Source organism: Suncus etruscus, chromosome 1 (assembly GCF_024139225.1).
Source record: "Suncus etruscus isolate mSunEtr1 chromosome 1, mSunEtr1.pri.cur, whole genome shotgun sequence".
NCBI classification, from domain to species: Eukaryota; Metazoa; Chordata; class Mammalia; order Eulipotyphla; family Soricidae; genus Suncus; species Suncus etruscus.
The window spans coordinates 191,494,352-191,516,565 of NC_064848.1; the positions used below are offsets into that span (position 1 = coordinate 191,494,352).

General features: G+C 56.7%; 2 protein-coding genes and 2 non-coding genes across 10 annotated transcripts; 2 read left to right on the top strand and 2 right to left on the bottom strand.

The window, feature by feature from the left end:
- Positions 1-1,637: 1,637 nt before the first annotated feature.
- LOC126026187 (U6 spliceosomal RNA) lies at positions 1,638-1,741 on the bottom strand. The gene has a single exon (XR_007501585.1). It is a non-coding gene; the product is annotated as a U6 spliceosomal RNA (small nuclear RNA).
- Positions 1,742-5,348: 3,607 nt separating this feature from the next.
- On the top strand, positions 5,349-14,840 carry RUNDC3A (RUN domain containing 3A). 7 transcript variants are annotated; one of them, XM_049779838.1, is made up of 11 exons: positions 5,349-5,594; positions 8,809-8,924; positions 9,457-9,605; positions 9,750-9,835; positions 11,685-11,774; positions 11,879-11,959; positions 12,047-12,212; positions 12,315-12,472; positions 13,211-13,348; positions 13,426-13,532; positions 14,423-14,840. In XM_049779838.1, the coding sequence occupies exons 1-11, from the start codon at positions 5,488-5,490 to the stop codon at positions 14,563-14,565; spliced, it is 1,341 nt and encodes a 446-aa protein (XP_049635795.1). In that variant the 5' UTR covers positions 5,349-5,487; the 3' UTR covers positions 14,566-14,840. The 7 variants fall into 7 exon arrangements, with proteins under 7 accessions (XP_049635795.1, XP_049635818.1, XP_049635790.1 ...); XM_049779861.1 differs by having other exon boundaries at positions 9,472-9,605; XM_049779833.1 differs by lacking the exon at positions 14,423-14,840 and adding an exon at positions 13,877-14,265 and having other exon boundaries at positions 13,426-13,609.
- Positions 10,574-10,680, top strand: LOC125996590 (U6 spliceosomal RNA). The gene has a single exon (XR_007491297.1). It is a non-coding gene; the product is annotated as a U6 spliceosomal RNA (small nuclear RNA).
- Positions 14,841-15,633: 793 nt separating the features above from the next.
- SLC25A39 (solute carrier family 25 member 39) lies at positions 15,634-19,254 on the bottom strand. Its single transcript, XM_049780679.1, has 12 exons — positions 19,133-19,254; positions 18,346-18,445; positions 18,187-18,246; positions 18,033-18,077; positions 17,806-17,915; positions 17,094-17,161; positions 16,866-16,990; positions 16,584-16,757; positions 16,392-16,501; positions 16,170-16,251; positions 15,980-16,060; positions 15,634-15,900 (listed from the first exon to the last, which is right to left on the bottom strand). The coding sequence occupies exons 2-12, from the start codon at positions 18,428-18,430 to the stop codon at positions 15,785-15,787; spliced, it is 1,056 nt and encodes a 351-aa protein (XP_049636636.1). The 5' UTR covers positions 18,431-18,445; positions 19,133-19,254; the 3' UTR covers positions 15,634-15,784.
- Between the last annotated feature and the right edge of the window lie 2,960 nt (positions 19,255-22,214).

Sequence of the window (22,214 nt, forward strand, 5' to 3'; positions counted from 1 at the left end):
ACACTGTGCTCTCTCTCTCTCTCTCTCTCTCTCTCTCTCTCTCTCTCTCTCTCTCTCTCTCTCTCTCTCTCTCTCTCTCTCTCTCTCTCTCTCTCTCTCTCTCTCCCACTGCACTCCTTCTTCCCCCCAAGCACTAAGAGGGAATTTAATAGCCACTAGCTCTGCAATCCCAGGGGCCACTTCTCTGGCATCTCAGTGCTGGAGACATGCACAGCACAGGGAGGGCTCCCCAGAGCACTCCTGGGTGGGGGTGGTAGGTTCCCCACTCAACTCTGAAACAAGGTCCTGGTTGCCCTCTATATAGTGCTTGAGATAGTGCAAGTGCAGATCCCATGAGGGTCCTGGGGTTCTTTCCAGGGCTTCCTTCCTGCTACAAGTACCACCTGTGCTACCTGGTTTCCTCACACAAGCAGAGCCTGCTTCAAAGATTCAAAGGCTAGAGTCTGAAAAATGAGGGGCTGGAAGGCCGACCCCCAGGTTCAATCCCCAGCACCCTCGTATGGTCCTCTGATTTCCATTCAAAGTGATCCTGGAACAGAGAACCAGAAGTTAGCCCAAAGCACTGCGGGGTGAGGCCTCCTGCCAAAACAGATTGAGCCAGATGATTTCTGGAACTGTCATAGGGTGAGAGGAGAGATGGCCAGGGGCACAGGAGGTTGAGAATGGGGAGCTGCCCAGCCAGAATGGAAAGTAGGCACCGGGCCTGAGTCCTACCGGGAACCGAGGGTGTGGAACCCAGGGCAGCCTCACACCAGCTCCCACACAATCAATATTGACTGAGGGTGGCACTGGCAGGGAATATGATCCCCCAGAACTTTCTACAGCATCGAATGACTAGCACAGTCCCCACTCCCAGTTGTCCTTGGGTAAAGGGTGGCAGTTTTTCTTGGGAGCTGGAAATTCACCCAACCACTGGACCCTAGTTAGGAAATTTGAGGGGTAAGGGCAACATTAGCCCCTACCTCTCGGGAACTGTCCCTCCTCTGTGCTCTTCAGTGGTTATGTTTTGAGAGCTGGTACAGCAGGTAGAGCACTTGCCTTCACCCCAACCAATCAGGAGTGATTCCTGAGCACAGAGCCAGCAGCTTTTGAGCCACATGCACCATTGCACGTGGTACCCCCAAAAACAACAATATAAAAAACAAACAATATAAAAATACTGAGACATAATATTCAAAGGAGCAAATAACAATTGAATTGGTACAGGATGATTCCATTTCTAAAAAAACACAAACAGCATTAAACAATTTTGCTTTTTGGGGCCGGAGAGATTAGCACAGTGGTCGGGCATTCGCCTTGCATGCAGTCAACCCAGGATGGACCTAGGTTCGATTCCTGGCATCCCATATGGTTCCCTGAGCCTGCTGGGATAGATTTCTGAGCATGCAGCCAGGAGTAACCCCTGAGTGCCGCTGGATATGGACTAAAAACCCAAAATAATTAAAAAAAATTTTTTGTTGTTTTGGGGCCACACCCAGAGTTTACAGAAATAGCTCCTGGCAGGGGCCAGACAAATAGCACAGTGGTAGGGCATTTGCTTTGCAGGCGGCTGACTCTGAATGGACCCAGTTTGATTCCTGGCACCCATATGATTCCCAGAGCTTGCCAAGGGCTATTTCTTCTTCTTTTTTTTTTTTTTAAATATGGAATGCTTCACGAATTTGCATGTCATCCTTGCGCAGGGGCCATGCTAATCTTCTCTGTATCATTCCAATTTTAATATATGTGCTGCCAAAAAAAAAATATATATATATATATATATATGCTGCCGAAGTGAGCACAGCCAAGGGCTATTTCTGATCACAGAGCCAGGAGTATCTCCTGAGCATGTCTGGGTGTGGCCCAAAGACCAATTAATAAATAAACAAAAGGGGGCCAGAGAGATAGCATGGAGGTAAGGCGTTTGCCTTTCATGCAGGAGGTCATCAGTTCGAATCCCGGTGTCCCATATGGTCCCCCGTGCCTGCCAGGAGCAATTTCTGAGCCTGGAGCCAGAAATAAACACTGAGCACTGCCGGGTGTGACCCAAAAACCACAAAACAAACAAACAAACAAACAAAAAAAGAAATAGCCAGAGAGACAACATGGAGGTAAGGCGTTTGTCTTGCATGCAGAAGGTCATCGGTTTAAATCCCTGCATCCCATATGGTCCCCCGTGCCTGCCAGGAGTGATTTCTAAGCGTGGAGCCAGGAGTAACTCCAGAGCACTGCCGGGTGTGACCCCCCCCCAAAAAAAAAAGAAGAAAAGAAAAAAAAAGAAATAGCTCCTGGCAGGTTCAGGGGACTATGTGGGATGCCTGGAATCAAATCCATGTCCCTTCAGGGTCAGCCGCATGCAAGGCAAACACCCTATTGCTGTGCTATTGCTCTGTCCTAACAATTTTGAAATTTTATGATGTCATGTGAATTACATGACTTTATGTATCAAGTTTCCATATAGCTGCAACATGACTTCACTCCTCACTGCCAGTCACTGTCCATTACTATCCAAAGTTCCTTCTCCTTCCCTTGCAGTCTCTGATTCACTGCTCTTTTGGCATATCTCAGATCTTACTTCCACTGAGGGTTGTCAACTTTGGGGAGGGGGTGAATACAAGGATTAATATCATAATAATCAGGACAGTTGGGGTTGGTGAGATAGTACATCTGGTAAGGTGTCTGCCTAACCTGTGGCCAACCCAGGTTTGTTCCCCTTGATTCCATATGATCCTCCCAGCACCACCAGGAATGATTCCTGAGTACCACTGGGTGTGGTCCCAAACAAAACAAAAAATCAGGACAGTGCTTTTCTCTTACAGTAATAAATAAAGACGAGACCTGGGAAAGGCATAAGATAGATCGTTGGGGCTGAAACAATAATATAGCAGGTAGGGAATTTGCCTTGCAGGTGACCATCACAGGTTCAATCACCTGTATCCCTCTGAGTATCGCTGGAAGTGATCCTTGGGTGCAGAGCCTGATGTAAGCCCTGAGAACCACTGGGTGTGCCCCCCCCAAAACAAGATAAATCTTGGGATTTCTGTTATGTATCATTCACTGATCTTTGATGGCCCAGGCATGACTTTGTAAAGATTCTGTACAGAGGGGCTGGAGAGATAGCATGGAGATAGCACGTTTGCCTTGTATGCAGGACAGTGCTTCAAATCCCAGCATCCCATATAGTCCCCAGAACCTGCCAAGAGAGATTTCTGAGCGTAGAGCCAGGAGTAACCCCTGAGTGTTGCCAGGTCTGACCCAAAAGAAAACAAAACAAAACAAAAAAAAGATTCTTTACAGGGCAAACATGTTTTTTTTTTTTTAATGTGCTCTTCTATACAACTACTGTATAAGAAAATCAATAAGAACACTGGAGTTGGGGCCGGAGAGATAGCACAGCGGCGTTTGCCTTGCAAGCAGCCAATCCAGGACCTAAGGTGGTTGGTTCGAATCCCGGTGTCCCATATGGTCTCCCGTGCATGTCAGGAGCTATTTCTGAGCAGATAACCAGGAGTAACCCTGAGCACCGCCGGGTGTGCCCCCCCCCCCAAAAATAATAATAAATAAAACAAACACTGGAGGTAGAAGGTGATAAAGAAATGGAGGAGTGGGGCACCGGAGCAATAGCACAGCAGTAGGTTGTTTGCCTTGTACTCAGCCAATCCAGGATGGATCTGGTTCGATCCCCAGCGTCCCTTATGGTCCCTCAAGCCAGAGCGATTTCTGAGCGCATAGTCAGGAGTATCCCAAGAGTCACCGGGTGTGGCCCAAAAACAAAACAAAAAGGAAATGGAGGAGTGGGGCTGGGTGATAGAACAGAGGGTAGAGATTGCCTTGCATATTGCTGCCATTGGTTTTATCCCTGGCATCCCATATGGTCCCCTGAGCACCTCCAAGAGAAACCCCTAGTACCTTGGGGGAGTGTCTAGGGATGAGACAAAAAGACAAGGAGGGGGATGGGAAGGCCGCGCGCGCGCGCGTGTGTGTGTGTGTGTGTGTGTGTGTGTGTGTGTGTGTGTGTGTGTGTGAAGTCCCATCAGCCAGTGGAGCTGAATGAACAGACTGCTGGGGGCAGCCTCTCATACCCAGGCACACAGATGGGTGTCTCCTAGGATTTCATTGAGGGGCCTTCCCTGTTGCTTTTAGTTCAGTGTGGAGGCACCCCGAGTCCAGAAGACTGACAACTGTCACCCTTAGTAAAATGAAGTTGGAAGCTAATCAGCTGCATAGCCCCTTGTGGTAACCCAGAAGAGCTTTCAGTGGAGCTGAGACTTCAGTGAGGAAAAGGGGTCAGGGGAGGAAGGGGTGGCACAGGTGGAGACAGGGGTGAGAGAGCCAGAGAAGGCCAGGAACTGCAGGAACCCACCTCTACCCCAGCCTCCTCCTTCCTTAGAGATCTGCCAGTTTGCAGGGCCTCCTGGGCCAGCAGAGAGGGGTGATGGCACCTCGCTGCGTGCTCGCAGCCCAGAGCAGCTGAGAGGGAGGAAATACATTAGCATCCTGCCCTCCAGTTGCCTGAGGCACCAGCTCTGCTGCTGGCAATCCCCGCCAAGCCCAGCTGGGCACTGCTGGGCTGAGCACAGCGGCTGGCTGCCGCACTGGGCTTTAGTCTGGGATCCCAACCCCCAATGGGGAGAGGCTGCTGCAGACTAGCCAGGCAGAAGGACCAACTCTAAATTCTTTGGCCTTTGGGGCCAGCCCCCCCGTGCTTTAGGGCCCCGACTCGGCCTTGGAGAGCTGCGGGGCCTGGTGGTGGCAGGGCGAGGTGCGGGCAGGGCCTTGCATCTCCCCCAGACAATGTGTGTGTGTGTGTGTGTGTGTGTGTGTGTGTGTGTGTGTGTGTGTGTGTGTGTGTGTGTGTGTGTGTGTGTGCGTCTGTGTGTGTGTGTGCGTCTGTGTGTGTGTGTGTGTGTGTGTGTGTCTGTGTGTGTGCAATCTCAGACATCAGGATAGGAGCTTAGGGACGCCAGAATGGGGGGGGGACGGACCTGGGGCCTGTCTGCAGGCTGGAGAGGGGGAACAAGCCAAGCCAGATGCCCACTCTCCCTCCTCCACATCGAGGCTTCTTCCGGGGACCCCCTGGGGCCCGATCCCTCTCCCCTCCCCGTCCGATCCCGCACCCTCGGCGGATTGGTCCCCGGCTGCGGGGGGCGGGGCGGGCCCTGACGTCACGGGCCGAGGGGGGCGGGCGTTCGGGGGAGGGTGGCGGGCCCCGGTTCAGCACCTCGGAGAGCTCCCTCCCCGGCCTTGTTTTCGCACCGGCGTCGCGGCGGGGGCAGGGAGCCAGGGGGCCGGGGACCGGGCCACCCGGGGCTGTGCGGTGCGGTGCGGTGCGGTGCAGCCGCCGCAGCAAGAAGCAGCAGCCACAGCAGCAGGATGGCCGCAGAGGAGTCGCGGCGACCCGCGGGGCCGAGGGCGCAGCCGTGATCCGGCGGGGGTGCCGTGCCGGAGCTGCCGGCCAGGTTGGGGGGGCAGCTGGTGGCGGCAGCGTACAGTCGGCCGCGCATCTGGATGGAAGCGAGCTTTGTCCAGACCACCATGGCTCTGGGGCTGTCCTCCAAGAAAGCGTCCTCCCGCAACGTGGCCGTGGAGCGGCGGAACCTCATCACCGTGTGCAGGTGAGTCGCGGGGCGGCGGACGGGCACCCCGGCGCGCCTGCAAGAGGGTGCCAGGAGGTGCCAAGCGCTGGCCGCTGGGGCGCCAGGGCCGGGGCCGGGAGAGGGGCAGGATCACCGGCTCACCCAGAGCCAGTCTTGGGGTCTGGGGGGACCTCTAGCCTCTGTCGGGCAGAGCCAGGCCTGCGCCCAGCCAGGGCCTGGGGTTTGGGGGGGTTTCATTGGCACTGCAGCTTCCTGTGACAGCCAGGAAGTGACATGGTGGGGGGCGGGAGGCTGGGGGCTGGGCAGGGTGGGCAGAGGCAGAGGGAGGCAACTGGGAGGCCCTCCCGCACACCCTCACTCTGCAATCCGAGGGTGCGGCTGGATCTTGGGGGGAATTCTTCAATGCTCAGAGCTGGGATGAGGCTGGCCCAGGTGGGGGCCAGCTACAGCCTGTGACAGGGTGAAGGCCCCAGATCCTAATAGAGGCCCAGGGCTGTGGAACTGACAGCGAGGCCTACCTGGGCTCCGAGGGGGGAGAGAGAGATAGGCAGGGCAGGGCGGGTCCCTGAGTTCCCAGCTGACCGTTTTTTTATTCTCCTGCTGTCCTGGTGCCAGGAAGGGACACTTACATTTGGCCGCAGTGACTCACTGTCCGGCCCTGCCCAGTTTCTCCTGCAGCCCCCTCTGCCGCTCTGGGCTCCCCAGGACAGCTGCCTTCTCTTATCTAGCCCCTCTCTCCCCCCTCACATACCCCCTGAGTAGAGGGGCATAAGGCACAAACTGGTTTTCCTTGTCAGTCTCACCTGCCTAAAAACAGGCCTTGGCCTGGCTCTCTGGTGCCCACTTGCTGCCTTGGCTCCAAGCGCCTCTAGCTCCTTCCAGGTTCTTGGCATATATCCAACCCCACTGCCTGTGGCCCCATGATCTCCCGGTGCCTGGCTCAGGGGAGTCCATCAGCTGTGTCTAGATGCCGGAAGCCTTATGCAAGGAAGGAGCACAGCCTCCCCCAACCCATCCTGTATGGGGCAAGGCCAGCTCCCTGCTTCTGAGACTGGAAGAGTCTAGGCACAAACTCTTCCTTCCTCAGTGCTCAGCTGTGCATCTTTTTGGGGGGTGGGATGGGGGCAGAAAACTACACCTGGAGATATTCAGGGCTCAATTCTCTCTCTGCACTCAGGAATGACTCCCAGAGGACCATATGAAGTGCTGGGGATTGAACCCGGGTCTGCCACTGTGCTCTGGCTCCAGCCCCAACTGTGCATCCGTTGGGGAGAGCTCCTAAGCACTCTGGACCCTCTTGATCGCCTCCCCGCACCCCACATTTAGCTGTAACTGTAACTCAAAGGAGAGGTCTGGACTGGATCAGCATAGGTGCCTGACCCTCAGATCAGACCTCCAGAACCTCCCTCCCCACAGGCCACCCCAGCTTCTTACTTAAGCCTCCCCATACAGAAGAGGGAGCTTAGGTTCCTGGCCTAACCTGAGCTGAGGTTCCAGCAGAGTAGAGAGGACTTGAGGCTGGGCTGTGAAGGATATTTTGGGGAGTGAGGGGCATGACAGAAACTCAGAAACCCCTCGTTGCTGTCACCTGCCTGGCCTCCAGCTCTGAGATCAGTTCCCTTTAGCAGCCTCTGGGCTCCCCTGGGCCCTGTCCTCCCTGTCTCCATAGTAACCTGCAGCAGCCACTGCACCTCCTAACAGGGAGTCGAGCCTGCCCTCCTGGGGTGAGCGCCTGCTCCTCAGCACCCCTGGGGACAGAGAGCAGATGGCTGCTATACCCTGAGCCGATCCCAGGCCCCTCCTCAGGACTGACCTGGCTGAATGGAAGAAATTGTGAATGGAAGTTGGAGGCTGGACAGTGGAGTCTGGAAAGTGCCCTAAAATCCAGCTCTCTGCCCCACCCTGTGGCTGTGGCCTTGCTCACTTCCTCTCAGCCCCACCTGAGATTCCAACCAAAGGATGGATGAGACCCCACTGTTCATCTGACTGAACACCTCCATCCGTCTTACCTGGCAGGGCCCCAACTATAACACCTGAGTCCAGAGGGAAGAACAGGACATGTGTAGAAACACAGGGCTGGGCTGGCTCTGAGGGACAGCAGGACAGCGAATGCTGGGGCTAGACTGCTGTAGACCCTGACAGTTAACACAGCCCTCAGGTGGGGTCAGAGCCATAGCACAATGGGTAGAGCATTTGCATTATACATGGCCGGCCCAGGTTCCATTCCCGGCATCCCATATGGTCCACTGAGCCTGCCAGGAGTGGTTTTTGAGAGCGGTGCCAGGAGTAGCCTCTGAGCACCTGAGCATGACCAGGTGTGGCCTAAAAACAAACCAATCAAAAAATAGCCCTAGGAGGACACAAAGAAAACAGGAAGGGCAGGGCTCTGGGATCCCACATACCTGCCTGACTCCTCCCAGTCAGGTGATTGTACAGACCACCAATCCTGCGGCCTCAGCTGCCATCTCTCTGGAATGGAGGTGTCAGAGATGTTGAGGATCCTACCTCCCAGGACCCCTAACCAAGAGGCTGGGCATGGCCCAGGCCCAGAGATACTTCAGACAGAAGGGAAGATCCCCAGCAGCACTCAGACTGCACAGGCCAGCCCTGCTCTGCTCTTTGTGTTGAGGCCATAGTAGGGTGCTGGAGTCCTGCAGAGGGAGCTGAGGTTTGGGAGGCTTGGAGAGGGGGGAAGGCAGCTGCTTGGCTCCTGGCCTCAGCTCCCTTCTCAGGCCCCCTATCCTGTGTCCACACCCCCAATCCCCTCCCTGGCCCTGATGCTAAGGCTCCTCCCACCCAGACTGTGTCAGACCTACACCCTGCACCTCCCCCCACCCCTCAGAGCCTGGGTCTGGGCAGCTGGTGTGTGGGCTGCAGAGCTGAGAAGGAGAAAGGGGGAAGGGGGGGCATCCATGCACTGAGAGCCCACCTGGCCAGCAGGCATGTCCCTGTTTCCTGTGCTGCTGCCAGTCCACGTGCTCTGGCAGAATGACCCCATTGCCTAAGGGAAGAGACGCTGTCCAGGCATGAAGCCGCAGCCAGCTCAGGCCAGGGCATAATAGGGGCACAGAGGAAGGGGTTCAGGCCAGCCCCCCCCTACTTTGGATGTCTCATCTCTATTGTTTCACACGCCCAACCCTTTCCCTGCCATCACCTCTCAGGCCTCCCCCTCTGCCAGTCCTCCCCACAAAACATGCCACCTGACATCATGGCCTTTCTCTGGCCCTGACAGGTTCTCTGTGAAAACCCTGCTGGAAAAGTACACGGCGGAGCCCATCGATGACTCCTCTGAGGAGTTTGTGAACTTCGCTGCCATTCTTGAGCAGATCCTCAGCCACCGTTTCAAAGGTGGGTCCCAACTCTGGAGTCCCCGACATCCAGCCACTTTGCACCCCAGGACCTCTTTTTTTTTTTTTTGTTTTTGGGCCACACCCCCCGCGGTGCTCAGGGGTTACTCCTGGCTGTCTGCTCAGAAATAGCTCCTGGCAGGCACAAAGGACCATATGGGACGCCGGGATTCGAACCAACCACCTTAGGTCCTGAATTGGCTGCTTGCAAGGCAAATGCCACTGTGCTATCTCTCTAGTCCCTCGTCTTCTTTATGACTTTCTGAACCCCTTCAATGACTCAGGCCTCCATGCTGGGCCTACACAGAGCTACGAGGCAGGGAAGGGTGTTCTGGTGAGCACAGCCCTGGCCTGGGGTCTGTGTGAGGTGGGCATGGGGTGAGGCGCCGCTGGCCCAGCAGGGGGACGTGTTGCTAGGACAATCCTGTGAGGGGAGCCCGGGAGCTGCTACATATGGGCCTGTGTCTGCCCCATTACACGGGCCCTCACTATACATCCGGGTCTTGCTGAGCCCCCTCCCTGCCCTGGCTCAGCCTGTGCCCCAGCAGGTCCAGTGAGCTGGTTCAGCTCAGACGGGCAGCGAGGCTTCTGGGACTACATCCGGCTGGCCTGCAGCAAAGTCCCCAACAACTGTGTGAGCAGCATTGAGAACATGGAGAACATCAGCACCGCCAGAGCCAAGGTGAGGGTCAGAGCCTGTCCCCAGGGATAGCCCGCTCTCTGGTTCACATCCTGCCTTGGGCCCAGGGAGAGGAGTTAACAGGAAGTCCTGGTTCAATGGTGCACACTTACCAGGCAGCAAATGAAGGCCAGGGCTCTCTTCCAGGGCCGGGCATGGATCCGGGTGGCGCTGATGGAGAAGCGCATGTCCGAGTACATCACCACGGCTCTTCGGGACACCCGGACCACCAGGTCAGAACCTCCCCTTGGGGCCGGGCGGTGGAGCTAGAGATAAGGTGTCTGCCTTGCCAGCACTAGCCTAGGTCGGACCAAGGTTCGATCCCCCGGTGTTCCATATGGTCCCCCAAGCCAGGAGCGACTTCTGAGCGCATAGCCAGGAGTAACCCCTGAGCATCACCGGGTGTGGCCCAAAAACCAAAAAAAAAAAAAGAACCTCCCCTCATTTCTGGGGACATGTTCCCTCTCACCTCCTGCAACCACACCAGCCCTTCCCATTTTTGCGATTCAGTGGCTGGGCAACGTTTCGCACACCCAAAGCCTCTGGTTGGCAGTACCACCAGTCACCTCTAGGTCCAGCTCACCAGCCCCCTTTAAACTGCAGTGATGGCCCTGCTGAAGTCACATCTCACCAGCTTTGTTCTGCAATACAAAAGCCTTTAATCTCCCCCACATCTGCACCCTCACTGTCAGTGTTTTCACTGCTACCCACGGATCTAGTGTCCACCTGCAGTGACACAGTGGACAAGATGAGCCTCAAGGCAGGGCCACAGGGTCAGAGGTGCCCAAAGAATGAGATGAGCTTGGAGCTAAATCCAATGTGTGTGGGATATGTGTCTGCTTTTCTCAAGTGGCCCCCTGAGCCTGCCCTCCCAGGGCACAGCTCGCCCCCGCTGTTCTCAGGCACCAGTGCATGCCAAACATACATGTGAGAACTGGATGACCTAGGACACGGTAGAAAAGAGACAATTCGTGCTCGCTTCGGCAGCACATATACTAAAATTGGAACAATACAGAGAAGATTAGCATGGCCCCTGCGCAAGGATGATACACAAATTCGTGAAGCGTTCCATATTTAAAAAAAGAAAAGAGACAATTCAGGGGATGGAGAACATTAATGGCCCCTGGATTAGGGCACAGCTTCGGGTGCAGGAAGCCTGGTTTCAAGTCCTGCCACCACATGGTCCACTGAGCACCATCAAGAGTGAACATGGCGGGGCCCGGAGAGATAGCACAGCGGTGTTTGCCTTGCAAGCAGCCGATCCAGGACCAAAGGTGGTTGGTTCGAATCCCGGTGTCCCATATGGTCCCCCGTGCCTCCTGCCAAGAGCTATTTCTGAGCAGACAGCCAGGAGTAACCCCTGAGCAATGCCGGGTGTGGCCCAAAAAAACCAAAAAAAAAAAAAAAAAAAAAAAAAGAGTGAACATGGCTGGGTATGGCTAAAAAGAAAATTAAAAACAGGTTGGGGAGGGATCAGAGAGATAGCACAGCGATGGGGCCTTTACCTTGCATGCTGCCGACCAGAGAGGGACCAGTTTGATTCCAGGCACCCCATGTGGGCCCCCGGACTGCCAGGGGCAATTTCTGAGTGCAGAGGCAGGAGTAACCCCTGATTGCTGCCGGATGTGGACCAGAAACCAATCAATCAATAAAGTTAAAAAAAAACCACACACACACACACACACACAAAAAAACAGGGTGCCGGAGAGGTGGTGCAGAGCTAAAGGCTCTTGAGTGCACTAACCTGATGGAACAAATTCGATCCACTGGCATCTTATTTGGTCCCCCAAGCCAGGAGCGATTTCTGAGCGCATAGCCAGGGGCAACCCCTGAGCGTCACAGGGTGTGCCCCCCCCCAGAAAAAAAATAAATGAAAAGCAACAGGCTAAGTAAGGATCATTTTCTGAGGACTTGGAAAGTGGGGACCATTCAAGTGAACCCCAGTCTGACCAAGAGGCAAAACCCAGGAGTGGGAGGAGGCAGGCAAAGGGGGTTGCCTTGGTCTGGGCAGGAATTCCTGGGCGAGGCTAAGGGGGGCTGGAAGAAAGCTGCAGCTTACTAACCCCTCACCACCCCCCATAGACGTTTCTACGACTCGGGAGCTATCATGCTGCGGGAAGAGTCCACGGTCCTCATCGGGATGCTGATCGGACTCAGCGCCATCGACTTCAGGTGAGGTCTGGGCAGGGGGAAGGCGGGTGGCAGGGGCTGTGACCCCCACTCTCCTGCCTCCCACTCCCAACCCAGCACTAACCCTCGGGGTCCCTCCACCCCAGCTTCTGCCTCAAGGGCGAAGTGTTGGACGGGAAGACCCCCGTGGTGATCGACTACACACCCTACCTGAAGTTCACCCAGAGGTGAGTGAGCAGCCCAGGGAGGTTCGGGGTAGGGTAGGGTAGGGGTTCCAGGCGCGGTTGCCCAACTGCTGTACCCCCCCCCAAAAGTTACGACTACCTGACGGACGAGGAGGAGCGGCACAGCGCCGAGAGCAGTACGAGCGAGGACAACTCGCCCGAGCACCCCTACCTGCCGCTGGTCACCGATGAGGACAGTTGGTACAGCAAGTGGCACAAGATGGAACAGAAGTTCCGCATCGTCTATGCACAGAAGGTGCGCGCGGCGGGGGGCCGCGGGGCAGGGGTGCGGCGGGAAGGGGGGACCCGGGAGGGGTGCGGCGCGTGCAGCAGCTGCTGAGCTGGGGGGGTCCCCCAGGGCTACCTGGAGGAGCTGGTGCGTCTGCGTGAGTCGCAGCTCAAGGACCTGGAGGCGGAGAACCAGCGGCTGCAGTTGCAGCTGGAGGAAGCGGCGGCGCAGAACCAGCGCGAGAAGCGGGAGCTGGAAGGCGTCATTCTGGAGTTGCAGGAGCAGCTGTGAGCAGCGGGGCCCTAGCCCCAAGCCCCCACTGAACCCTCATGGGGTGGGGGAACCCACTAGCCCCCAACACTGTCCCTAGAAGTCACACACACCAAATCCTACTCTCCAACTCAGCGGTGCTCGACTCACATTTCCCTCCAATCAATACCCCCCCACGAACATCACACCCCGGCCCTGCTCCCCACCCTTCCCTGCAAACGTGCCATCCTCAGCTGCATCCCCTGTGACATCCCAGCACTGTCCCTTCAGGACCCCCGCCCTCGTCTCTGCTGGCTGCAGAAACTTGGACACCATCTCCCACCCAGCCCCCCAAAAAGGAGTGTTCTTTGTTCTGGTTTTTGAGTCACACACCTGGTGACTCTCAGGGGTTACTCCTGACTCTGCACTCAGAAATTGCTCCTGGCTTTGGGGGACCATATGGAAAGCCAGTGATCTATCCCAGGTCCATCCTGGGTCAGCTGCGTGCAAGGCGAACCCCTTACCGCTGTGCTCTCTGGGCCCCCCAAAAGGAGTGTTCTGACCCCACCTCGCCCCAGGAGCTGTTCCATTGAGCCCCCGGAGGTGTTTTATTGGGAGGGTGTCTCCTGAGTCGATAATGTAGAAGCCCAGGGGCCGTTGGCACACGTCTTCTAACCCCATCTCTGCCACCCTGGCCTTTCCTGCCCCCAATCCCCCCTTCCAGCCCCTTCCTCACTCGCTCCTCGGCCCCGCCTAATTCCTCCACCCCTTCCCAGGACAGGGCTGATTCCCGGTGACCACGCTCCCTTGGCCCAGGCCTCCAAGGAGCTGGTCACGCCCCTGGTCAACCAGTGGCCTTCTCTGGGAACGCTCAATGGAGCCGAGGGGTCCAATAACCCCAAACTCTACCGCAGGTAAGCCTCGGCCAGCTGGGGGTGGACCTGCACCCTGCTGTCTGCAACCTGCTCACCAGCTCTCTGCTCTGCCACAGGCACAGTTTCATGAGCCCGGAGCCCCTCTCTGCTGAAGCCAGTCTCAGCTCCGACTCCCAGCGCCTGGGAGAGAGCAAGCGGGATGAGGAGCCCTGGGGTCCCATGGGTGAGCACCCCACCCCACCCCTCTTCAGGGAGGGCCAAGGCAAGGCCCACAGGATCCAGGACCCAAGTTGGCCCATGGTCAGCACCTCCATACCCCCAGCCCTTTTAGAGCATTTAAGAATTAGCTGTTTGATTTGGGGGGTGCAGAAACCGCAGCACAAATCCTGGCCCAGCACATGTCGATTCTGCAAAGTGGGGGTGTCACAGGAGCAGAGGGTGAGGGCCCAGTGGCTTTTGCTATTCCTGGGGACCCCCTAACTTTCAGGGAGCTCTATAGTCTGTTATCTCATGCACTGTGTGACCCACTCTCCTGACCATTATCTTCCCTCTTTCTTTGGCTGCCAGGAAGCTCAGAGCCAAATTAGTGGCTCTCTCCAAGCGAATGCCCAGGACTTCAACGCATGCATTTTGTGTTGACCGCTCCCTGGCTTCATCCCGTGTCCCCTCCTGAGTTTTCCGGGTGCCTGGATTTTCTTTTTTCTTTTTAACCCTCGTTGTACTGGATGGCCCCAGATCCCCAGAACAAGGCAGGCTGCGGACATGACCCCACCGGTGTTTGTGACTGTCCATGTCTCTCCCCACCAGACTGTGAGCTCCGTGAGGGCAGGGTCCGTGTTTCATCCCTTCTCTGTACCCCCAGTGCTCGGAACAGAGCAAGTGCTCAGTGTATTTTAATAAACAAGGAGCGGATGGAGCTGGGGGGAAGAGACACAGGAAGTAACTAAAGATCACAATCCAGTGTCCAGACACCACGCATGACACAGGCTGGGGCCTTGTCCGGCTTCCCATCCCAGAAATGGGGGAATTTGGGGTGTATGGGAGCGGCTCATCACTGCCCCTACCCACACACACCACAGTGGTTGGCGCACTTCACCCGCCCTCTCTCCCCAGGGAAGGACCCCACGCCCTCCATGCTGGGTCTCTGCGGCTCCCTGGCCTCCATCCCCAGCTGCAAGTCCCTGGCGAGCTTCAAATCCAACGAGTGCCTGGTGAGCGACAGTCCCGAGGGCAGCCCAGCACTGAGCCCCAGCTGAGCATGTGGCCAAGACCCATGCCTAGTGCAGGCCTTAAGGGAAGGCCACCCCAGCCAGTGGCCTTCTGGCCCTTTAGCTGTCAAGGGGGCAGCAGGACATCACGGATGCAGGGGCTCTGGGCACCCAACTGGCTCCCCACTGAACTATCCCAGGCTCATCCCCCCTCCTCCTGCCTCTCTCCCTTGGTTCCTATGTACCCCTCAGACCCCTTCCTCAGTGCCCTGTAGGAAGGAAGGCTCCGAGGGGAGTAGGCCAATAAAACCCAGAGGACTCGGGACAGCCTTGTCTGTGGGATTGGGATGGGCCCCACTCTGAGCCTGGCTGGTCGAGTGGAATAGGTGGCCAGTACAACTCGGGGACCAGAACAGTAGCCTGCACCATGGACACCCCTTAAAGACCTTGGCAGTGCACTGCTGATGTCAAAAAAGGGGGAACACTGGAGAGGTGATGCTCACAAGTTGCCCATCACCCTGAACAGGATCTGTGCAGTGAGGCCACCCCTCCCCACAGCTGAGAGCTGTTGGTCCCCCTGAGTGCTTTAAATTGAGGGGCCCTTGGCCTGAAAACCTCTCTCACATCCAAACTTCCTTTTTTTTTTTTCTTTTCTTTTTTGGTTTTCCGGCTATACCTGGTGACGCTCACGGGTTACTCCTGGCTATGAGCTCAGAAATCACCCCTAGCTCGGGGAACCATATGGGACGTTGGGGGATCGAACCGTGGTCCGTCCTAGACTAGCACGTGCAAAGCAGACGCCTTACCACTTGCACCACTGCCCCAGTCCTCCACATACAAAACGTTCTAATTGGAGTCCACCACAGGCTCCCTGCCCTTGCCAACCACCAGCCCCGGCTCACATCACAGGCACGCACAGAAGTTCACCAGCTTTAGACTTGGGGACTTGACAAGGTACAGACAATGCCCAGCCCAGGCCATGGGGCTCTGGGCAGACAAGGCCAACAGCAAGCACATGGGGAAGGGGAGATGGGGATTCAGCAGATTTGGTCTTCAGTTTGTGGGAGACAGAAGAGTGATGATCCTTGCAGTTTGGGAACCGGGAGTAGCAGCAGAATGCTGTGTAAGGAGAGCCTGGGTGGGTCCAAAGAACAGCCCCCCCCCCCCATTCCTGGTGCTCAAGAGTGGAGAGGAAAGTGGGAGAGGGACTGGAGACCCTCCCCTCAGTGCTGAGGACAAGGCACTTGGCTTGGTCTCCCGCATCCCCTCAGGAGCCCAGGGGCCCTTCGAGGTTCAGCCTCTGGAAGAAACTCTTGCTGAACTCGTATGTGCTGATCATGATGGCACAGGAGGGTGCAGCCTTGATGATGCGAGGGAGGAAGCCTGCAGGGGGGAGGGGAGAGCTGGGTCAGAGGTCCCAGGGCACCCCCTACCACTACCCAGACACCCCTGAGAGGCTCACCTGCAAAGAGGCCTCTGGTGCCCGATTCAGCCTGGATCCTTCTCAGCAGTAGCCAGGTGGAGTCGGCTCGTGGGGGTGTCACTGCAAAGCGGGGATTAGGTAAGACCTCCACACCCTGCAGTGGGACCAGGATCCCTCAGGCCCCCACATCCCACAGTGGGGCCAGCTCCCCCAAATCCCACACTCCTACCTCTCACAGCTTCCACTGCTCCCAGCGCCACCTGACGCTGCGTCTTTACCACGTCAAAGGGGAGAGTCAGAATGGCTGCCACCTGCAGGGGGGAAGGTACTCACCTGTCATCCAGGAACCCTGATCCCCACAACCCCCAGGGCTGCTGGTCCTAGTGAGGGAGTGTCCCCACAGGGCAACCCTGCCATCCTGGCTGGCCTGACCCCAATCCAGTCAACTCACTGTCCCTGAGATGCCGCCGGCCACAAAGCTGATGGCCACAGAAGCCTGGTCTCTGGGCCTGTGTCTGTTTAGCCAGCTCTTCATCAGTTCATAGTTGAACCAGTACAGGGCTGGAGGTGAGGGCACATGCATATGTAAGGAATGGGGAAGCAAGGGGTGTCCGCCTCACCTCTCCCCATCCTCCACGCCTACCTGAGAAGGGCACATCCCGCAGGGCAGTGGGGCCCCAGCCCAGCCACAGTGAGCGCCAGCCACCCTGTGCCACGGCCATGCGGACACACTTGCCCAGCTCCCGATAGGACACCTGCTGGGCTTGCAATTTTGTCCGCACCAGCTCCAGGGGACTGACCACAGTCACGGTGCCCACTGTGGAGGGATAAGGGGGAACTCAGCATGGGGGAGGAGTCCAGTGCCTGGCTCATCCCCCCACCCCAGCAGGCACAGGCCAGGCCGAGCAGCCCAGGCTTTGCTCACAGCGGGCCAGAGCACCAGCCACCATGGGTGCGAGGAGGTCAGAACTCAGGGCTCGGTCACACAGGAAGACCTTGAGCTGGTCGTAAGCAGTGAAGTAGATGGCGGTGGCGGGTACAGTCATCACCCTGAGGAGGGAACAGGGCTCAGAAATGCTGGCCAGTGGGGACAAGGGCTCAGTGGGAAGGGAAGGAAAAGAAGGATGCGTTGTGCAGCAGGGGGAACACTCACAGTGTGGCTGGGAGGCCGCTCCACAGGGTCCTGGTGCCTTCATGCCTCACAATCTTCACAAAAGCATCCTGCCACAGGAACAGCAACCCCGAGGGGGGAACAAACGTGAGCACCTGTGATGTGTGTGGCCCCAATGCCCTGGCCTGCTCTGTACACATGATTTCCCCAACCAGCTCTGGGCAGACTCCTAAATGCCCTTCAAAACCTTGTGGGGGAGTGGGGGGAGCGATCGTACAGTGGGTTGGGTGCTTGCTTTGCACACAGCTGACTCACATTCGAGCTCTGGCATCCCATTTGATCCCCTGATCCCTGCTAGGATGAACTCCTGAGTGCAGAGAAGTAACCCCTGAGCATCGCCAGGTGTGGCTGAAATCCTCCTCTCAAAAAAGGAAAAAAGAAAACAAAACAATAGGGCCCGGAGAGATAGCACAGCGGCATTTGCCTTGCAAGCAGCCTATCCAGGACCAAAGGTGGTTGGTTCGAATCCCGGTGTCCCATATGGTCCCCCGTGCCTGCCAGGAGCTATTTCTGAACAGACAGCCAGGAGTAACCCCTGAGCACCGCCGGGTGTGGCCCAAAAGCCAAAAAAAAAAAAAAAAAAAAAAAAAGAAAACAAAACATAAAACACCCCCAAAAAACCCTCAAAGGGGCACTGTCTTTTTCCAGCTGAACTGTTCATTCTAGAAGGGGAAGGAAGTCACGGTTGCCTCACCATGGTGCCTGTGAAGCGGGCTGGGTCCTGCAGCCAGGTGGTACAACGGGGGCCATGCGGGCACAGGTACAGGGGCTCCAGCACCCCGCTGCAGTACAGGAGGCACTTCCCTATGGAGGGGGGGGCAAAGGAAGAAAACCCTCAATATCTGGTGTGAGGATGGGAGTGGACCACTGTGCCCTCCTCTCCTGGGGACTGATCCTATATCCCTTCCTTGGGGCACTCACGTCTGGCATCCAGGAGGCTCCAAAGTCTGGACGGTGATGTCATCTCTACAATGCAAGGAATCCAGGGGTCAGGTGTGCCCCCCCTGCATCAGAGCACCCACCTCTGGAACTGTGTCTGCCCAGGAACACCCCACCCCCCAAAGCAGGCACTCACCGCTGACATGGGCAGGGCGCTGAGACTGCAAGCGGACCTTCACCACGTCCAGGGGTGTCACTGGGGGAGGTCAGGGGACAAGGGTAAGATGTCTATGCAAGACAAACTGGCCCCCCTGGACCAGGCATGCCCAATCCGCACCCACTGCCCTTCTCTTACTAAACAGGGAGGTGACAACAGCCCCAGCACCCGAGGCCACCATCTGCTGAAGGGGGCTGATGCCCCCTGGATTCCGGTCCGCCATCTGGGCGCTTCGGTTCTGTGAAAACAGTGCCTGGTCACTCCTAGGGGGCTCACTGACCTGGCCGGAGAGAAACCAACCAGACACCCCAAACTGCACCCAACCTCCACCCCACATTGGCAGGGTTTCCAGCGATCCTCCCCAGGGCCTTTGCCACTGGGGAAACTGAGGCTGGGGGTGGCAGGAAAGTGATCCGACTGACCAAGGTCACTCTGGGGGCGGGGGCTGGCAGCTGGGCGAGGGCACCGCCGCGCGTGGGACCCATTGCCCTTCCCTGGGCCTCATGCCAGGCTCCCCACGAACCTCCCCCTGCCCGGCCAGGCCCAGGAGGTAGGGAGGGAAGGAGGTCGAAGATCAAAACCTGGAGTGCAAAGAGGTGGAGCCCGGCAGGAGGGAAGGAAGCAAACAAGCCAGGCACGGGCACCGACCGGGTCACCCGGCCTGGCCCTGCCCAGCCCTGCCAGGCCTGGCCCTGAGCCTGGGAGTGGGGGGGCCCGGATCTCTGCGCACCCCCAAATCCACCGGCTGGAAACCGAGCTCAAGGCAGAGACTGGGGGATCAGGCGAGGGGGGAAAGCAAGGAGGCGAGGCGGGTTCCCCAGCACAGGCCCCCCGGGGCGATAGCGCAGGTCTCCGGGACCTCCCTTAGCCCCCCATTATCCGAAGATCCGAGCCACACCCGCCCCGCGCCCCAGATCTCGCTCACCTGGCTCTAGGCCGGTGCTCGCGCGGCGCGGCGCCGGGGGCCAAGCCGGCCCATAGCCGCTCGGGGCCGGTGAGGCTCCGCGCGGCCGCCAGGCTCCGAGGCCGAGTCGGAAAGCCGCCGAGCTCGCCCCGCCCCCGGACGCTGCCGCGAAGCCACGCCTACGAAACGCCCCATTTACTGCAAGGCCACGCCCACTCCGCCCGGCAGGCCATTTGCACGGTGGGAGTCACGCCCCGCCCACTCGCGCGCTTTTCCGGGTTTAGCCACGCCCCCGCGGCGGGGAACCCGTATTTCCGGTCTGCGCGCGCGTGCTCCGGGCCGGCGTGTACCCACGTTGAGCCATGTCGGCCCTGCCGGGCCACTGCGTGTTCGTTCTCACGGGCCTGAGAGCGGCTATGGGTCCGCTTGGCCTCCAGCACTCCCGCGCAATTTGCAGTGGGGCCCTGCCTGCGCTCGAGCCCGCATGGCGGAGGGACTTGCAGCCAGGCCTTGCCCAGGCCGAGGGGGCCTTGGAATAGCGCTAACCACTGCGCCCCTCGTGGCCACCCTACTCCCTGGAATCAACCCCTTCACTGTTGTGTAGACAACTCACTGTTTTTTTGTTTTTTGGCCACAACCGGGGCATTCAGGAGCTGCTACTCCTGGCTCTGCTCAGAAATCACTCCTGGCAGGCTTGGGGAGACCATCTGGGGTGCTGGGGATCAAACCCCGTTTTGTCCCATATTGCCCCGACCCCTAGATGACTGATTGAGACTCCCAAATCATTTGACCAAATATTAGGGGCACTGTGCTGGTGGAGGGAGCTGCTTCCCCCAGGCTGGGCAGAAATGTGCTTGGAACCTTTATCCCATCCTCAGTGCACCCCAATTCCGTCCACCTCCCTGCAACCTTGGGGTAGTGATTAGCACCGATCTGGGTAGGCCTTTGCCTACCGAAAGGACTTAGGAGGGAAAGGACTTGTATTAAATATTAATTATAAAGTCCTTGATGTTCATGGAATGAATGGATGGTGCTTGCAGCCCCTCAGGCCTAGTGGGTCTGTAGGTATCAGGGTGACAGCGAAGAAATGACCCACAGCAGTCCCTTGAAGTTTTAGGAGACATAAAGTTTTATCACAAGGCCCTAGCCATATGTGGCTTCTGAGCTAACAGCCTCATTCCTGCTCCTGCAACTATTCTGTCTCTCATTTCTCCATACTGCTGCTTCTTGCTGATACCCTGTCACCCCTCCTTCAGGCCACTTTAATTAGCAACCACAGACTCCTTCCAGCTGACCATCAGGTAAGATTAGCCTTTAGCCTTAGGGAGGGGAACAGACATTCCTTGTGTGTTGAGAGTGTGTTTTGGAGGCTCCCCCTTGCAATTTCTGAATGTACAGATGGAAGTTATTGTTTGCCCCATTTTACAGAAAGTACCATTGAGGCCCAAAGAGCCTGTTCAATGCCTCCCTTTTCCAGGCCGCTTCCTAGGGTGACGGGTGGGCTACACCAGCACTGATCTCTCAGATGCATTTCTCTCCGGGGTCAGGGCCGGGTCGAGACCATCGCCGACTGAGTGACCTTTAAGGCTAAAGTGGCCTAAAATTATTTGTCCTAATACAGGGAAGAAGAAAAAAAAAAGACGGGGTGCGAGCCTGCGCCTTTAAGAAGAGTAGCCTGCGACTTGAACGTCACCGGTGTCCCCGCCTCTTCGCCCCCACTGGTCGCTTTGGATGGCCCGGAGCCACCCAGCCTGCAGGCGCATGCCGGACCAGGACATGGATCCTAAAGGGCCAACTTGCTGCTTTCCCTGCTAAAAGACCAACTGGAGGGTCTAGGAAGGTGCTGGCAGTGCTAGGGGTGAATAGGTCAGAGGTTTCTAGGACCGAGTAGGCTTACTTTCCTTTTCCTTCCCAAGGGGAGGTCTGCAGTGACACAAAATTGCTTTTCTGATTGTCTTGGGGCCATTAGCTAGCCTCTGTTAAGATCTTTTAACAGCCTCCAAGTTATCACAGCCAGCAGCCCTGAAATTATTCTTCCCAGTTTACTTATTTACTTTTGGGGTATGGGGCCACCTCCTGCAGGCGTGCTCTCAGGACCTTGGGACCACGTGATGCCTAGGATTGAGCTGGAGATCCCCATGTTTTCAAAGCCTGTGTGTGCTCCAGCCCTTAGCCCTATCTCTGAGGAGGGATTCTAAGTCTTTATGGGTAAAGGCTTTCCTGGAGTGCAGCAGGATCCATACTTCTCCCCAGTCACATGGTTCCAAGGTCATGCAAATAAAAGGTCAGAATATAGACACACAGGGGCCGGAGAGATAGCATGGAGGTAAGGCATTTGCCTTTCATGCAGAAGGTCATTCGAATCACGACATCCCATATGGTCCCCCGAGCCTGCCAGGAGCGATTTCTGAGCGTAGAGCCAGGAGTGACCCCTGAGCACTGCAGGGTGTGACCCAAAAATCAAAGAAGAAAAAAAAAAAGAATATAGACACACACACATACACCAGGCAACCAGGTCAGAATATAGGGACACACACACACACACACACACACACACACACACACACACACACACACACACAGCAGGCTACCACATCAGAATATAGGGACACACAATCACACACCACACACACACACATACACAGAGCAGGCCACCACATTTGCAACTTGGTCGAGTTATTCTGCCACTGTGTGATCATGGTTCTAGAAAGTAAAGGGTATAAAGGGTTATACTAGGCCTGCCTGCATTTGGAGGCACAAGGAAGACCAGAAACCAGCTGCTCTATGGGCCCTTTACAGAAGGGAGGTGGGGTGGAACAATTATTATGAGTACAATTACTACTAGTACTAAGACCCCATTTTGGGGTCACAATAATTGCTTCTCTTTTCCTATAAAAACCACTTACTGGGACTAGAGATAGTACAGCAGATAGGGCTATTATCTTGGATGCATCTGACCCTGGTCTAATTCCAGGCATCCCATATGGTCTCCAGAGCACTAACAGGAGTAATTCCTGAATGCAGAGCCAGAAGCCACACTCTGAGCACTGGTGGGTACAGAACAAAAACAAATAATAGCCCCCCACACACACATACTTCATAA

What these genes read in the sequence shown, in the direction of transcription:
- SLC25A39 (XM_049780679.1), bottom strand. Translation starts at nt 18,430, where the DNA reads ATGGCGGACCGGAATCCAGGGGGCATCAGCCCCCTTCAGCAGATGGTG. An exon ending in CCCGCTTCACAGGCACCATG is followed by an intron (nt 17,162 to 17,805) that starts GTGAGGCAACCG and finishes TTCCTGTGGCAG; the next exon opens with GATGCTTTTGTGAAGATTGT. An exon ending in CACCAGAGGCCTCTTTGCAG is followed by an intron (nt 15,901 to 15,979) that starts GTGAGCCTCTCA and finishes TCCCCCCTGCAG; the next exon opens with GCTTCCTCCCTCGCATCATC.
- RUNDC3A (XM_049779833.1), top strand. Translation starts at nt 5,488, where the DNA reads ATGGAAGCGAGCTTTGTCCAGACCACCATGGCTCTGGGGCTGTCCTCC. An exon ending in GCATCGTCTATGCACAGAAG is followed by an intron (nt 12,213 to 12,314) that starts GTGCGCGCGGCG and finishes GGGGTCCCCCAG; the next exon opens with GGCTACCTGGAGGAGCTGGT. An exon ending in AACCCCAAACTCTACCGCAG is followed by an intron (nt 13,349 to 13,425) that starts GTAAGCCTCGGC and finishes GCTCTGCCACAG; the next exon opens with GCACAGTTTCATGAGCCCGG.